The sequence below is a fragment of the Nerophis ophidion genome, linkage group LG16, assembly GCF_033978795.1.
Source record: "Nerophis ophidion isolate RoL-2023_Sa linkage group LG16, RoL_Noph_v1.0, whole genome shotgun sequence".
Taxonomy (NCBI): domain Eukaryota; kingdom Metazoa; phylum Chordata; class Actinopteri; order Syngnathiformes; family Syngnathidae; genus Nerophis; species Nerophis ophidion.
Genome location: NC_084626.1, coordinates 34,768,497 through 34,786,556, shown reverse-complemented (window position 1 = coordinate 34,786,556; position 18,060 = coordinate 34,768,497). Strand labels below are relative to the sequence as shown.

Below are 18,060 nucleotides of genomic sequence, written 5' to 3'. Positions count from 1 at the left end.
TTTGTTGTAGTTTTTAGCGCTTCCATAGCAAGTCTTCTGAAAGGTTAAGTTAGAACGATACGCTGCTTTTTCCGGGTGTCAAAAAAAAAAAGATTTTTCATCCATCCATCCATTTTCTACCGCTTATTCCCTTTTGGGTCGCGGGGGGCGCTGGTGCCTATCTCAGCTACAATCGGGCGGAAGGCGGGGTACACCCTGGACAAGTTGCTACCTCATCGCAGAAAGATGTTTCAATAAAACGCAATTCTTATTTGTCCATCCATCCATCCTCTTGACCTTTTTGGGTTGGCAGGAAGCTTCTAATTTGTAACAATTCTTAAATTGATTTACAAAAATAAAATGTCGATTGGTGTGGCACAGGGGTTAGTGCATCTGCAATACGAAGGTCCTGGGTTCGATCCTGCACTCGGGATCTTTCTTTGTGGAGTTTGCATGTTCTCCCCGTGACTGCGTGGGTTCCCACTGGGTACTCCGGCTTCCTCCCACTTCCAAATACATGCACCTGAGGATAGGTTGATTGGCAACACTAAATTGGCCCTAGTGTGTGAATGTGAGTGTGAATGTTGTCTGTCTATCTGTGTTGGCCCTGTGATGAGGTGGCGACTTGTCCGGGGTGTACCCTGCCTTCTGGCTGATTGTAGCTGGGATGGGCTCCAGCGTCCCCCACGACCCCAAAGGGAATAAGCGGTAGAAAATAGATGGACGGATTTAAAAAAAATAATAAATGGGTTTTACTTGTATAGCGCTTTTCTACCTTCAAGGTACTCAAAGCGCTTTGACACTACTTCCACATTTACCCATTCACACACACATTCACACACTGATGGAGGGAGCTGCCATGCAAGGCACCAACAAGCACCCATCAGGAGCAAGGGTGAAGTGTCTTGCTCAGGACACAACGGACGTGACGAGGTTGGTACTAGATGGGATTTGAACCAGGGACTCTTGGGTTGCGCACGGCCACTCTGCCACTGCGCCACGCCGTCCCTAATAATAATAATAATAATAAAAAAAATGTTTCTCCCCCCAAATCTGTCCTGTCCAGCCACTTCAGTAAATGTTTGGGTATAATTTTCTTTGAAGTAATATAGAAATGTATCAAAGCTGTTTATTTTATGGAGGAATATAGTTAATCATAGACCTGGCACCTAGTGTTCTAAGTATTGATTTTGAAACGAGAATCGTTTTGAATTAAGAATCGATTCTGAATCGAATCGTTACCCCCAAAAATTGAATCGTATTCGAATTGTGTGGTGCCCAAAGATAAACAGCCCTACTAATTTTTATGAGAAATGGCAACAGCGGAGGATGCATGTGCATGTACGAGCCAGTCTGCCCCACAACAGGGGGATAGAGGAAAAGACGTAGATCATTGACTACATCGTCAGACTACAATGTAATGGAGGCGCAAAGCACTTTGGGTACATTTTTACCATATATGGACAATCCGCCGGCGTCACACCTGGCGAAAACGTCACACCTGGCGCCAATACCAAACAACTTGTTTGTTGGAAGTATGAAGGAAACTAAGATTGTTTTATACATGTACATATCTATGAATGCCTCCACAGTTCGATTTCAAATGTTCAGGAATGAATACAGATGTCAAATACACAACTGCAGGTCAGGTTAGAAAACTTGGTTTTGCCCAATAGAGCCCTTTAAGTAGAGGTACCACTGTATGGACAACATGAAAGAATGCAGGCCTCCTAACAAGTACCTATCACATGCTGTCTTCCCATAACAACAGAGAAGTATTAGTAACCAATAATAGCTTTCACATTTGCTTGTCACTGAAACCTCCTTATTAGATGTTAAAGGTGATGTTGACTTACATTTGAGAAACAGTGTTGAGGAGCTGCCTCGGCTTCACAGTGTTTCAGGTAATCTGCCCAGTCGAAGTCTGGACCCTGGTACCCTGTACACGACACAAAACATACAGAAGACATAAACGGGGGTTGTTCAGAAAGATGGGACCAATGCAAGTGGGAGTGAGCTCGTAGTGAGGTTAGTATATCAGTATGAGTGATTTTATCAGGTCTTGATTATGAGGAAAAATATTTGGCTATAACACACCTGGTGGTGGGCTAAGGGGGAGTCCATTTTTGAGACTCCACTGTGCAGGAAAGATCCCTGGACTGTTTCTGTGGCACAGGAAAGACCGCCCAGAATCTTCAGACTCCTCAATGCCACAAAGGTCATCCATTGTCACCAGGAAGTATAGCTTATTATACACCTAAAGATAAAATATATATATTTTAAATGTATTTTTTCTGTTCATTTGACATGAACAAACACATTTGAAAGCCAATGGACATCTTATGTTACCTTGGCGACAGTGGCAGGCCTGATAGATATAGGAGCAGCAGGGTCGACCGCTTCTAACTTCATTCCTTCTTTGAAACAATGTGCAGCGATGACAGGCTGGTCCTGGGACAACCACACAAGAGCAAAAACCTCTCAGACAATTTTGAATACACAGTTCACCGACTCTGTGCTTCGGACTAACTGTTGTCAGTACCTTACTGAGCTCTGCAGTCAGAGCTTCATCCTGAGGCAGGTCAATAATCCTCTGCCTCACCTCCTCCCACTCTTCTTCTGTTCGCAGGGACATCAGTCCTGAAATAAACACACACAAATCAGCTGCAGAAACTACTTAAGTGTAAATAAAACCAATTTGTTTTTTTTATTAATATGTTAGGATACGTTGTAGCAAGGATCACAAACACCGCGGTGCTATGTAGTTGTAAATATAGAGTAATAGGGACACACAATGTTTGACTTTAGGTTTAAAATGGCTTTACAACAATACTGCCTGAATGCTGCATCAGAATGAAAGAACACGATGCAGAGTTCTCCCGTCCAAAGGCTAAACCCACTAACTCAATTTTGATCAAAACTGAGCTGATAATCATTTTGGAGTTCCTAGGTGATAAGCTTTACATTAGTGTATGCGATATTGTAATTTGTTCCGTAAGTAAGCTGTTAAGGGCATGGCAGGACCTAGCAACTACCACATAACCGCGTGGATACAACAGAAAAACCTAGTATCACAAGGGACCAATCAGAGCTTCTTTGTCAATCGCCTTATTGTCTTTAATGAGACATTTGCACGAATGGGGGCCGACGGTCAACCTGATTATGTGATATTATGGCACGAGGGGATATTTGAAAGATTGGCCCAGGACGTTGCAAGCAGCTTCATTAAATGTATTGTTCTTGATTCTTCCCCTTGCATACTCTTTGGGGCAGATAAACTGCACGCTGTACACGGCTCTTGCCCAATGTGCAAACGCAGAATGGGGCCCACCCGAGATTGTGATAAAATATCTGGAGAAAGGGCACACGATCATGAGAGCAGATTCAATCCATGGCTCAATCGGCAAGAAAATGAAAGCTCAAGAAAACATCTATACGTTTGATGACTTTGTAGATCTTTGTAAGACAGCATCAAGAAAGATTGGTTTTCCTTGTTTTCCCAAAATCAGCTAGAAGTGAGTTACTAGGTTTTGCCTTTGGACGGGAGAGTTGATGACGCAATTAACACTTTTTACAGTCTTGAAGAATATCAATCACAGACAACAAATCTGTAATTTTAAATAAAAACAATTTTCAAAAACCACTCATTCTCTAGTGTCATGACTATTGATGTGCATTAGTAACTAAAATAAAATTAACATGCTATAAGACTCCTATTTATAGTGCCTAAATTAAATTTGCCCTTCTATTTTATCCAATCCAATCCTACTTTATTTAGAAAGCACTTTAAAAATAACAATACCCAAGTGCTGTACAGAATAATGAAAGAGAAACATAATCAAAAGCACGACCTAACAAACATAAAACAGAAAAAATATATATCTAAAAACAATTAAGTTCTATCGTCAGAATTTGCACCCAGCCACTGATGTTTGTATGCCAAATATTTTTTATGTTCAGTGTTTGAGGGGAGATAAAAAATAACCCAACAAACCAGAACAATAAAACTATAACCCAACAAACCAGAACAATAAAAGTTTTATTATCTAAATTCAAGTTACAAAGGTAAACATTTAATATTACAAAAACAGTTATAAAACACTTAAAGATTCATACGCTTCCTAAAAGGAATGGTAATCATACTCGGGGTGGAATCTTTAGGCACCTCACAATTAAAGCCTGTGTTTTTATTATACATTTACGATTTACCCTTAATTTATATGTATGTAAAGCTCATTGGGTCACTTCTGGATTTCAGACTGCATTCAGCATAGATATCTATGACTCGATATGTGTGCACTGTAGCAGTTTCTTAAGCGACGTGCCTACGTAGTAAACAATCATCCTTGTTGTTTTAGTTTCCGTGCCTTCTAAAAACACGGCATTCCCAGACACTTTGGACCCATTGGCCTAAATAAATTTATTTTAATTGATTCATTTAATTTAATTAATTTTAATTTTATTTAAAGCAGAACGCAGCTCAAAGAGGTGTTGTCTTTACCTACTCATATCTATGGCTTACAGTGTTGCTGAGTGGATATTATTCTCCACTCTAATTTAATAATCCAGCAGGACTTCTGTTGAAATGTAAGAATGACTTATTGTTTTTGTTGTTTTACTACTTTAAATGCAGCTTCCTTAGCGGTAACCATGGCTATGTCTCCTTTTACTGTGTTTTGCCTCAGTGTGTGTCCGTGCTAGTGCCACATTTTAAAATGTCTGAATTTCTTTATTTTACTTTTTTTTTATTGATTTAGAATTGTGATGTATCTAAGAATTGAATAATACCCCCACTTCTATATCGTACTGTAATAAAGTTTGAGTGAATGTCAAAATTTATACGCAAACAAAGGCAACAGACAAATATGTTTTTTTCACCTATTACATTGACCTATTTTATTCTTGTACCTCTAATATTATTCATTTCCTTTTCAGTGTGCCGTTTATAATCTGTAAACTTTTAACTCCAATACTTAAAATATATACCATCAAGCATTTTTTTTTTTCGGAATAACATTAGTGAGAGTGCTTGACTCTACCAACGGATCAATAACATTAACATATTCAATGTTCTTCTTTTGTTTTCCAAGAATAAATAGAATTAGTAATTGTGAGTCATGTCGGCGCCACTGACCGGATGGAGGCCTGAGGGTGCAGGCATGCTCTTGAGCCCAGCCGGGTGGGTGGAGGCGTGGGTGGAGGTAAAAGAGCCAGAGGGTTGCGGGTGTGTCCGGTAGACCCTCGGTGCCGAATAGCCGCAGCTTCAGCCTTCCTCCGACGTTCTCGTCGATCTCTGCAGCCCAAGCCAGCCCCGGGTCAACGCTGTCCTGCAGCTCCACATAGCACCCGGCGCTCAGCAGCTCCATTGGGTCTCGACCACGCTGAGGCTAAGAGATATGAGAGTTAAATGTGGAAATGAGAGTACACACACTAAAACAGCGTACTGTATGGTGAGGACATTTCTCACTGGGAATGTGCTGCATGAAAAAAAAATATGAGCCTCTAAATATTTCCAATAAATCTAAAAATTGGAGTTTTGAAGGGTTTTTGCTTTCTCTTAAACAGGTGTTTATCCACCGGGACAATACAATATAAAACAAACATGACAGTAACTAAACACCTTAGGGTATAAAGTGTAACTTTGCTCTCATAGTGAGGATGGTTTTATTTCTCCTCTTCCTGTAATTTAACAGCAGTTTCATTTTTACCAGTAGGCAAGTCAGTAGTGTTACAGAGGAACGCTCTTGGCACAGACACACAGACGAGAAAGAAATGCAGCTTCAGCTCCACCCAGCAAGTGAGTCATCTCTGTAGGGCAGCTGCTGCGATTCCCTCGGCTTACCGTTTCCAGCAGGCTGGCAGGCGCGCTGCACTCCTCGGCCAGGACCTTCTCCAGCAAAGCCTCCCAGTCCTGGCGCTTTTCACGCACACCTGTGGTGGAGTCATACATACCGTACATAAAGACATTTAGCATCCAACAGAGCAGTTTGGACTTGCATCAATCAGCTGGAAGATCTATCTATAATATCCGATTTCATTTATCATATCAGATATAGCTAAAACAATTCATCAAGCTACACTGTTGAAAGGATAAATCCAATAATTAATATTACATATACAGTGAGCAAAAAAGTATTTTGTCAGCCACCGATTGTGCAAGTTCTCCCACTTAAAATGATGACAGAGGTCTGTAATTTTTATCATAGGTACACTTCAACTGTGAGGGACAGAATGTGAAAAAAAAATCCAGGAATTCACAATGTAGGAATTTTAAAGAATTTATTTGTAAATTATGGTGGAAAATAAGTATTTGGCCAACCATTCAAAGCTCTCACTGATGGAAGGAGGTTTTGGCTCAAAATCTCATGGTACATGGCCCCATTCATTCTTTCCTTAACATGGATCAATTGTCTTGTCCCCTTAGCAGAAAAACAGCCCCAAAACATGATGTTTCCACCCCCATGCTTCACAGTAGGTGTGGTGTTCTTGGAATGCAACTCAGTATTCTTCTTCCTCCAAACACGACGAGTTGAGTTTATACCAAAATGGATACATGGATGATACAGCAGAGGATTGGGAGAATGTCATGTGGTCAGATGAAACCAAAATAAAACTTTTTGGTATAAACTCAACTCGTCGTGTTTGGAGGAAGAAGAATACTGAGTTGCATCCCAAGAACACCACAGCTACTGTATATAAGGAGAAAAAAAGGAAGACAGAAGGGGAAATTGTGGGGACAGGAGGGGCATACGACAGAGACACAAAAACAACAACAGCAAACACAACAACAACAATAGAGCAACATCAGCAAATACAATATGTACAAATATGATGGTTAAAGTGATAGAACTTTGCAATTAAGTAAATGCAGTTTCCAAGGAATATAACCAGCAGGGACACTTTCTGACGTAACATCCAAATTTCGATTTCCCTTGGCCTTTGGCTATTGAAACTGCGGCACTCTTCATTATGTAGTTTAATAGTACTGGACTACAGTGTGTTGCCTAGTTAGGAAGTAGTCTTTGCCATGAAGCGGAATATGCCCGTCTAGTCTTATTTTGCGCCCTCCAAAGTGTTTATACCGTAAATTTTATACTTATTACACACCAGCTGTTTGATCCAAACATGCCTCCTTTTTAATACCAAATTTGGAGGTGGCAAAATTGCCACGTAAAATCGCTAATACTAATATGGCATAATATGGCATATGGCAAAACCAATGTAAATTAGCATCGAGCTAGTGCATTTTGGAAAAGTGGAGCCTTATTTACCGTTCAAGCGTTTTTTTATCAGACATACTTGCATTTTTGGCATGGATAATTGCAACATGAGCCCGCTGAATTGGCTCTGAGTGTTGCGTGAGTGATTGTTTGCCCGCTGAGTGCTTGAGCCGAAGCCGAGACTACAAGTGCCTGGATGTGATTTGATTTTATGTGAATAGACACTTGTTAGTACCGACGGAATTCTGACGTTCCCTATATAAGAACATAATTCAGTACTCATCCCTACATATATTAATTACATACTATAACCCAATGGATATAAGTCTGTAGTAAATAATGTATGTGTGTGTGTAGTCCATTTTGTTCTTTGTAGAGAAAACTGTGTTTGTTTTGCATTTGATTGTGCAACGGTGCAATTGGAGCAAACAAGCAGTGCTGCAAACACACAAAGACAGCAAGACAAATTGAGCTTTTTAGATTTTGATCTAATCACAAACACAAAATTGTCTCCCAATTGGCATCATTATGCCTTATACTCTTCTAGCTTGATGCACTTGGGCTGCTAGAAAGCTGAAAGTCTAATTGTCTAAAATGTAAGGTGCAGCTGTAGAATAGAATAACGCAGCGTCTAATGAGATGGCAGTGAATTATCAACAAATGCAACGCAAGTTAAATTCCTCCCTAAATAAGAAAGTCAAAAAACTGTTGAACAGTCTCACCCTCTGGGGCTCTCATGGTCTTGCCATGCTGGCGGCTCCAGCCCAGCGGGTGTAGGTCGGCGGTCATGATGTCACACCAGAAGTCAGCACTGCGGTTATCCTGGTATCCTTCATAGCGGAGCAGCAGCAGCTGGCCACATGTAGTGATGATACTGGCCACCCAATAAGGACTGTCAGCCTCCGAGCGCACACACACCTCTAACTTCATGCCTGGAGTCAATCCTGTCTGGAGACCCTGGTCCACCTGAAACCAACATGAAGCTTACATTCAGGAACTTATGCTCAGAAAGAAGTAAATTCAAGAACCGCTTAAAACCAACTGATGCTCAAAAAGTGTGAGTTTGCTTTCGGTGATCAAAAGGATAAAAGGTTTGTGCCGCTCCATCCACTTGAAATTTGAAATGCTTGCTCTGCTAATAGCATTTACTAGTGTTTGTGCATCATTGAGTTAAACGGCCTGAGGAAAAATGCGGCATGTTTTTTAAAGGGAGATAGTAGATTTTGAAGGGAGGGCAGTGAGTTGAAATACACTACTGGAAAAATGTGTTTGGCCTTGTACCAACCGAGAGATAAATCTTTGTATCTTTGTGCTCTCAGGATGTAACGATATTTAATGTCACCAAAGTTATCACGGTATTGTTAAATGTTTTCAGAAAGTACTTCAGAAAATACACAAGCTAAATAGTAAATAGTCACATTATATTTTCTTTAATAGAATAAACATTATGTTTTGAATCAAGTCTGCACATGCAACATATCTATATACAGTATATATATATACATATCTATATACATATCTATATATATATATATAGTGTATATATACATACATATATACTGTATATATATATATATATATATATATATATATATATATACTGTATATATATATATATATATATATATATATATATATATATATATATATATATATATACATACATATATATATATATATATATATATATATATATATATATATATATATATATATATATATATATATTCCTTTGGGTTGGAATTTGGGGTTAAATCACCATAAATGATTCCCGGGCGCGGCACCGCTGCTGCCCACTGCTCCCCTCACCTCCCAGGGGGTGATCAAGAGTGATGGGTCAAATGCAGAGAAAAATTTCGCAACACCTAGTATGTGTGTTACAATCATTGATACTTTAACTTTAATTGACTGAAATTGACCCGAAACTGCGGCGCAAGCGCAATGATTTCACGTTATCGATGGGAAAATCCTGAGCGGCTAGGAGACACCGGGAGTAACAAGCGATACAAAATGGATTAGAAAGCACAAATTTGAAAAAAAAAAAATTAAAAAAATCAAACTAATAAAAAAAAAAAAAAAAAAAAAAATATATATATATATATATATACATACATACATATATATATACAGACACACACATATATATATATATATATATATATATATATATATATACATACATATATACATACATATATATATATATACATACATATATATATACACATATATATACATATATGGGGACGGCGTGGCGCAGTGGAAGAGTGGCCGTGCGCAACCCGAGGGTCCCTGGTTCAAATCCCACCTAGTACCAACCTCGTCACGTCCGTTGTGTCCTGAGCAAGACACTTCACCCTTGCTCCTGATGGGTGCTGGTTGGCGCCTTGCATGGCAGCTCCCTCCATCAGTGTGTGAATGTGTGTGTGAATGGGTAAATGTGGAAGTATTGTCAAAGCGCTTTGAGTACCTTGAAGGTAAAAAAGTGCTATACAAGTACAACCCATTTATTTATTTATTTATTTATATATACATATATATACACATATATATATACATAAACATATATATATACATATACATATACACATATACATATATATATGTAGGTGTGGGAAAAATCACAAGACTACTTCGTCTCTACAGAACTGTTTCATGAGGGGTTCCCTCAATCATCAGGAGATTTTAATGGAAACATTCACATACAATGGTTTATATAGGGCACAGAGTGGGTGGGTACAGGCAGGCGTAGGGGCGTGGTGATTGGCTCATGTGTTACCTAGGAGCTGTTTCCGTCTGTGGCGGCATGTTGAAATGATTTCACTGCGCTTGTTAAGGGATGATAGATCTGGATGATATATAATAAACTGTTTCTCTTTTAAGCATAGGTTACATCTTTTATTACCACTGTTGTAAGGTGTGCTGGATGCAAGAATTTGCCATGTTATTGAATATTCAACATTATTGTCTTTGAGATTCCAAATGTGTTTGCTGAGTTCTGTAGAATTCCGCAAAGTCTGGTTTCTAAAGGAGGCGTTGTGATTATTCCATCTTGTTTTGAACGCTCCTTCGGTTAATCCTACGTACGTGTCGGATGTGTTAATGTCCTTGCGTGTTACCTTTGCTTGGTAAACGACTGATGTCTGTAAGCACCCTCCGTTCAGAGGGCAATCAAGTTTCTTGCGACAATTACATTCCTTATTGGTTTCACAGTCGTTTAGTCTGGGGGTAGGCAGTCCTTTTGCAATTGCTTTGTTGTGGTTTGAAATGATTTGTTGTATGTTATTCATACAGCTGTAGCTCAATTTAATGTTGTTCTTGTTGAATATTTTTCTTAGGGTGTTGCCTTTGGGGAAGTGTTTGTCGATCAGAGTGAGGAACTTGTGGCCGATGTTTGTTGAGACGTTTTTGCTGAATGGCGGATTGTACCAGATGATGTTGTTTCGTTTTCTGCTCTTTTTTGGTTGGTTTCCTGGAGTGGGTTCATAGGTGAGGGTGAAGTTGTATCCGCTTTCATTCATCAAGTGCTTTCTGGTACGGGGGTGTATATATATATATATATATATATATATATATATATATATATATATATATATATATATATATATATATATATATATATACATATATATATATATATATATCAATCAATCAATGAATGTTTATTTATATAGCCCCAAATCACAAATTACGACTACAACATCCTCGGAAGAACCCACAATATATATATATATTAATTTTTTAAACTTGGCACTTCCCACAGGACGGATTTTGGACGTAGTTTGTAGTTTGGGAACCTCTGGACCAAAGGGTAACTGCACTTCTTTTTTTTTGCCTATCATTCACAGTCATTATAAAAATACATGACGACGGATATCATTATTCATCTAAATGGGAACATATGGACACCCTAATCATCGTCATCCTAATGACAGCAGACGTTGTACAGTAAGTCATGTTTTATTATGTGTGTTGGTTCTCATAAAGTGTGCATTGAGTAGTAATCAGTGACGTAGTGGCGAAAAAAAGCAAATGTGATGCATTTTTGAAATTAATCTGCCACATATTCTTAAAATAAAAATACGTATTTATTAAATGTTATTATAAATGTGCCTGTTACTACATTACATATATACTTACAGCATGTGTATAAAACCTTAATGGGGATGTTTAGATGTTTTTGTCAGGGTTGTATAAACAGAATAGAGCAGATCGCATAGGCTCCATTGTAAGCACATTTTTGATCACATTTATTTAATATTTGAAATGCATTTAAAAAAAATACATCTGTTGTCTTGTCTTTCATAATGATTGTGAACGATAGGCAAAAAAAAAGAAATGCAGTTCTCCTCTAAGCATTTTCCTGTATTTTAAACACATGTATTGAGACGTTTTTTTTTTTAATATAAAATAGCGTTACTAATCGTTTTTACTAAATGATTGGTGGCTACTAGAAATCCTGGGGCCCCAGGCAACTACCTGTTTTGCCAAATGATAGCCTGCCCCATGTATAGGTCTTAACATCTCTCTCGACCGAGTCTGTAGGTTCTATTTGCAAAATTAAATAGCTCAGATGGTCAGACAGCCATGTGTTTGGAAAAAGTTTAGATTAAGGCATGACATTTGTAAGGGGGAAAGACGGTAATTAGGTTTGTGCAATATAGACAATATAAATGATATGAATTTGACCGACGATAGAGCTTTTATTACTTTGGTCATATTGTGATAATGCAAGTCGGTGACTCATTCTAGCTGTGTCCTGCAAATTTGCCAGCGACAAGTGAACAAAGGTGTCCTCAACGCCATTTAGCGTCCTCGCTAACGGCTATCATGCCTCCATAACGCAGCTTCTAAATCACTATTTCTAGCCTGCGTAGCAGCAAATAAACTACAGTAAGTTTCTTACATGTACCATTATCACTGGAGGAAAATGAATAGCTAAACATGCTTCATTACACACCATAGGATTATTTAACAAAAGCATACCAGACTGCCAAGCTAGAAGTCTTGTTAATGTTAACGGGGGTTGGCGGATCGATACAAATATCGACAGTAACAATACCAAGTATAAATCGAAAAACATGATCGATACTAGACCAATATTTTCTATTATCACAAAATAGTTTTTTCAGTTTTGTTATCATTTACAAACTGAGGAAATAAGAGCCATTAATATATTTTTTTCTTATGTTTAATTATTTTGCGTTTTTGATTGTATTATTAATGTTGAATGTTGAATGTCAATAGATATTGTTACATCGCCATCTTGTGTTTTTGTCTGACTACAATTGTGATAAAAAATTTACTTATTCACTGATCAGCATTGGTATGACCAATACTGCCACTGTAACTACATCGTATTGGATCGATACCCCAATTTGTAGTATTGTCCAAAATGAATCAAGTAAAACAACAGCAAAGTAAACCATGTTACAACAAAAAGTAACCAGCTATTAACATTAAATTAGCAAGTAGAGTAATAATAGTTTTGAAAAAAAAAGTACAACTGGAAATTACGTAATATGTAGATGCATACGTTAGCACAGGGGTAGGGAACCTATGGCTTGGGAGCCAGATGTGGCTCTTTTGATGACTGCATCTGGCTCTCGGATAACTCTGAGCTGACATTGCTTAACACGATAAATAATGTGTTAAAAATAATGTTCAAAATATAAAACATTCTCATGCATTTTTAAGCCATCCATCCGTTTCTACCGCACCTGTTCAACAAGTTGCGTTAATGAGTTGAGTTGAGTTGAGTTTGAGTTTATTTCGAACATGCAAGCACACAACATGATACATCACAATTTCCAGTTTCTCTTTTCAACATGTTCGAAAAGGAGTAGGAAGAAGCAGAGCTTATTTAATCCTACCCCTTTTCTTTACATAACAATTGCTAAAACTTTTGTTCACTTCCTGTTCTCAATGTATTCACAATGTATACTCCATAAGTAATAAGTAATCACAATACAAATAAATAAATAAATAAATAATTGGTGAAGTAAGTTTTATTCCATTCGATGAGATAAGTCAGATTATTTTGAGAATGAATGGGTGAGTAAAATCAGAATGTTTTTCATGGTTCTTCATTTTTGTACTTTGTAAACACTTCCAGTTTGAAGAGTTTCTTGAAGTGGATCATATTAGTACATTGTTTGATTGCTTTGCTTAATCCATTCCATAATTTAATTCCACATACTGATATACTGAAGGTCTTAAGTGTTGTACGTGCATACAAATGTTTTAAATTACATTTTTCTCTAAGATTATATTTATTTTCTTTTGTTGAGAAGAATTGTTGTATATTCTTGGGAAGCAGGTTATAGTTTGCTTTGTGTATAATCTTAGCTTTTTGCAATTCCACTATGTCGTGGAATTTCAGTATCTTTGATTCAATAAATAAAGGGTTTGTATGTTCTCCATACCCAACATTATGTATTATTCTAACTGATCTTTTTTGTAACACTGTTAGTGAATGAAGTGTTCTTTTGTAATTATTTCCCCATATTTCTACACAGTAACTCAGATATGGTAACACTGGTGAGCAGTAGAGAATATAAAGTCATTTTTGGTCTAGAACATATTTGGCTTCATTCAATATTGATGTTTTTCTTGCAACTTTATGTTGTATATTTTTTACATGAGATTTCCAGTTCAATTTATCATCAATCATTATACCTAGAATGGTAAGATGTTATTTATTTATTATTGGTTAGTGTGGGGCTTGCCCTTCTGGGGGTTCTTCAGACCACCAAGCACCGACATGAGAGCCTGTTTTAGGGTTACAATATTGGTTTTTTTTCAATAAGTCCCTCAGTTGCTTTCCAGCAATTGTATTTTTGTCTTTCATTTTCGCTTGCGCTCTGGCTCCAGCCCCAGCCCCAACCCCGTCTCTCCTCCTGGCTGCTGCTTATAACAGAGTGACAGGTGATTAGGTGGGCCGTCTACGCACCTGACGCTGATTTAGAGGCCGGTCCTGGCACACCCCAGTTCACTGCAGGCCCACAGGCCACGCCCGCTCCACAGTTAGCTTCGGAATAACAATGTTATTACAAAGAATAAGAGACCTATTATACTCTACAAATGTTGGTCTTACTTAAAAATGCACGCGTTTAGTTGTGTTCAGTGTTAAAAAAAATATTATATGGCCCTTACGGAAATACATTTTAAAATATTTGGCTCTCTCAGCAAAAAAGGTTCCCGACCCCTGCGTTAGCAGCTAAATAAGGAGAATTTGTAACCTGTTATGAAATGGTTTTGCAGTATCATCATTTATATATGGCAAATATAATATATTGTGGTATATATAGAGTAGAATAGAATAGAATGGACTTCATTGTCATTATATTTGTATATAACGAGATTAAAGACTCCAACTTAAGGTGCAGTAGTGGGAACAAATATGGGGTGAAATAAATAACACAAGAGGTAAATAAGGGAAAAAACTAACAATTGAAATAAACAGACAGCTATCCAATAAAAAATAATAAGCAATCCTGTACAACATACAAAACACTATAGAAATACAAAATACTGTACAATATACAGAACAAGACAAGAGTACCGAAGTAATAAATAACAATCAGTGTCGGACGTATTGCACTCGAAGGGTAGTATTGCACAGTAGGGTATTAGGGTATGATATTGTATAGGGCTGAATTATTATTATTATAAGTTAGAGTTCAACATGGTGACAGCTTTGGGAAATAATCTTTTCTCTGAGCCTGTTTGTTCTGGCTCTGATGCACCTGTAGCGCCTGCCTGATGGTAGCAAGTCAAACAGGTGGAAGCCAGGGTGTGTGCTGTCCTTGGTAATGTTTTTTGCTCTGTTGAGGCAACGGGAGTTGTGTAAATCCTTCAGGGAGGGCAGGGGACAGCCGATGATTTTTTGTGCAGACTTTATGACCCTCTGAATCGCCTGTTTGTCTGCTTCAGTGCAGCTGGCGTACCACACTGTTATGCAGTACGTCAGCAGGCTTTCGACAGCCGAACGGTAGAAGGTTACCATCAGCTGTCTCTCGTTATTGCTGGAGGTTGCAATATCTATCGCAATATAGATTTTAGGACATATCGTTCATCCCTAAACGTAACGTGTCTTGTATTCATGTTAACATTAAAACTAGCTATTGATAGCTTTCCTCGCCAGGAAAAAAACAATGACAGTAATCTGTGAGTTTATTGAATTTATCATTTTACCACAATTTGAATTTGAAATGGAAAGGATTGGAGGTTTTATCATGGTTTATCATTACTACCGCTCAGTAAATGTGACATCCTTAAAGGGGAACATTATCACCAGACCTATGTAAGCGTCAATATATACCTTGATGTTGCAGAAAAAAAGACCATATATTTTTTCAAACAATTTCCGAACTCTAAATGGGTGAATTTTGGCGAATTAAACGCCTTTCTGTTTTGCCCTCTTAAAGCGATGACGTCAGTACGTGACGCTGCCTAGGTAAGAAAGCCGCCATTTTCATTTTCTCAAACACATTACAAACACCAGGTTTCAGCTCTGTTAGTTTCCGTTTTTTCGACTATTTTTTGGAACCTTGCAGACATCATGCCTCGTCGGTGTGTTGTCGGAGGGTGTAATAACACTAACAGGGAGGGATTCAAGTTGCACCACTAGCCCGAAGATGCGAAAGTGGCAAGAAATCTGCCGCCAGACCCCCATCGAATGTGCCGGAGTGTCTGTACATTTTACCGGCGATGCTAAGACAGACATGGCACAGAGATGTATGGATAACCTGCAGATGCATTTGCAACGATAAAGTCAACGAAATCACAAAGGTGAGTTTTGTTGATGTTGTTGACTTATGTGTTAATCAGACATATTTGGTCGCGGCGTGACTGCCAGCTAATCCATGCTAACATGCTATTTAGGCTATAGCTGTATGTACATTTGAAACTATATTATGTTTCCTTCCACCCACATTTAATGCGAACATAGCACTTACCAATCGACGGATTTAAGTTGCTCCAGTGTCACAAGATGCGAAAGTCCTGATCGTTTGGTCTGCACATTTTACCGGCGATGCTAACGCAGCTATTCGGCCATGCTATGGCTATGAATAGCGTCAATAGCTATTCGCTCAATAGCTTCAGTTTCTTCTTCAATACTTTCATACTACAACCATCCGTTTCAATACATGCGTAATCTGTTGAATCGCTTAAGCCACTGAAATCCGAGTCTGAATCCGAGCTAATGTCGCTATATCTTGCTGTGCTATTCGCCATTGTTTGTTTACATTGGCAGCACTGTATGACGTCACAGGAAAATGAACAGTGGCTTCGAGAAAGCGAAAATAAGGCACTTCAAAGCTTTTTTTAAGGATATTTCGGGAGCTGTAAAATTTTGAAAAAAACTTCAAAAAATACAACGAGCCACTGGGAACTGATTTTTATTGTTTTTAACCCTTTTGAAATTGTGATAATGTTCCCCTTTAATAAATGCTTACATAATGTTTCTGTATTTCAGTGTGTGATAAGTGATAAATGCAAGGTTCCTGCGACAATAGTCCATTTTTCTGTCCTTTTTGGTCCGTTCTTAGTTAACAAGGATTTCTTTGCATATAACTTTATAATATTTACAATGAAAAGGAAGTGAGGTCTTACATGTTTGAAGGCGTGATGAGGTACAGAAGCAGCACCAGTTTCCTCCAAATAATCATCCCAGTTGAAGTCGGACACATCCTGAGCAGAGTCTCCGTCTGGAAGAGAAAAACACACATTTTCCTTTTATAACTTGCTTTCAAAAATATGACCGTGCTGTTAACACAGACAAAAGCAATCCTACCAGACTCCAGCGACTCCTGGCTCATGCTGGTATCCTCTCACAGCCACCAAGATTTGGAGCTATGGAGTAGAATAGAGGAGGATTACCATCCATCACATGTAAATGAACGAGGTATGGTCCAAAAACACAATTCATAAATCTGCTCCATCTGAATCCTGCAATTTTTTTCATGTGATAAGCATATTTAATTAACTAGCAACAAGATGTCCCTTGACAATGCCAGGTGCAACCTTAAATAATACGAGGCTTTGATAACAAAGCCTTCAAAACACAAACGTACTTACTAACTCTTATGCTTGATAGTAGTAATAAAATGACAGGACAAGGTATACAAAATGGCAATGTAGTGACAGGGATGGGTCCCGATTCACGAAAAATAAAACGGTGCCATATCTCTATATTTCTGTTACAAGTGAAGTCACGTCCAGTTGCAGACTGACTTGGCAGGCAAAAAAGCACTCAAGCAGCACTCAGAATAGATGCACTCGGACTGCCTCTGTGTAATGTTGCAATTTCCCATGCCAACAAAGCTAGTATGCCTGACAGAAAACACTCAAACGTACAATTTAGTAATATTATGGTTGAAAACAATACTGTTAGCCCTAAAAGACTTTGAAATATAAAAAAAAAAAGTTCAAATCTGAATGAAGAAATATCGTTTTTTTTATTTTGAGCATCGAGTTTTTACAACATTCGAAGGTGCTCTAAATTAAACTGACAAAAACAAAAACGCAGAAGAACAACTGTGGATCGTGTAAGTTCTCTGCGAACGAACGACTGGCTTCCAGTGTGACTGTGTGAGTAGGAAAGCTTACATTTGGCGCTCAACTTGAAAAAAAAAAAAAAAAAAAAAAAAAAAAAAAAATATATATATATATATATGTATGTATATATATGTATATATGTATATATATATATATATATATATATATATATATATATATATATATATTAAAAACAATGTCGACACCTAACCCGATTGAAGCATTAGGGCAGCTGTTGGCGGAAGTATCTACCGCAAATCACCGGCAGATGGAGGCAATGCAAAACCAAATCGCGCAA

General features: G+C 38.0%; 1 protein-coding gene across 3 annotated transcripts in view; it reads right to left on the bottom strand.

Moving 5' to 3' along the window:
- The window catches only part of LOC133535280 (scm-like with four MBT domains protein 1), an 82,621-nt gene that overhangs the window by 21,575 nt on the left and 42,986 nt on the right, over positions 1-18,060 (bottom strand). For all 3 annotated transcript variants that reach the window (XM_061874960.1, XM_061874958.1, XM_061874961.1), the window contains exons 2-10: positions 16,999-17,057; positions 16,818-16,912; positions 7,922-8,165; positions 5,822-5,910; positions 5,114-5,366; positions 2,522-2,619; positions 2,329-2,430; positions 2,077-2,236; positions 1,836-1,918 (exon numbers count right to left, since the gene is read on the bottom strand). In XM_061874960.1, the coding sequence (XP_061730944.1) occupies positions 1,836-1,918; positions 2,077-2,236; positions 2,329-2,430; positions 2,522-2,619; positions 5,114-5,366; positions 5,822-5,910; positions 7,922-8,165; positions 16,818-16,912; positions 16,999-17,023 (1,149 nt within the window). In that variant the 5' untranslated portion in view covers positions 17,024-17,057. The remainder of the gene's footprint in view (positions 1-1,835; positions 1,919-2,076; positions 2,237-2,328; positions 2,431-2,521; positions 2,620-5,113; positions 5,367-5,821; positions 5,911-7,921; positions 8,166-16,817; positions 16,913-16,998; positions 17,058-18,060) is intronic.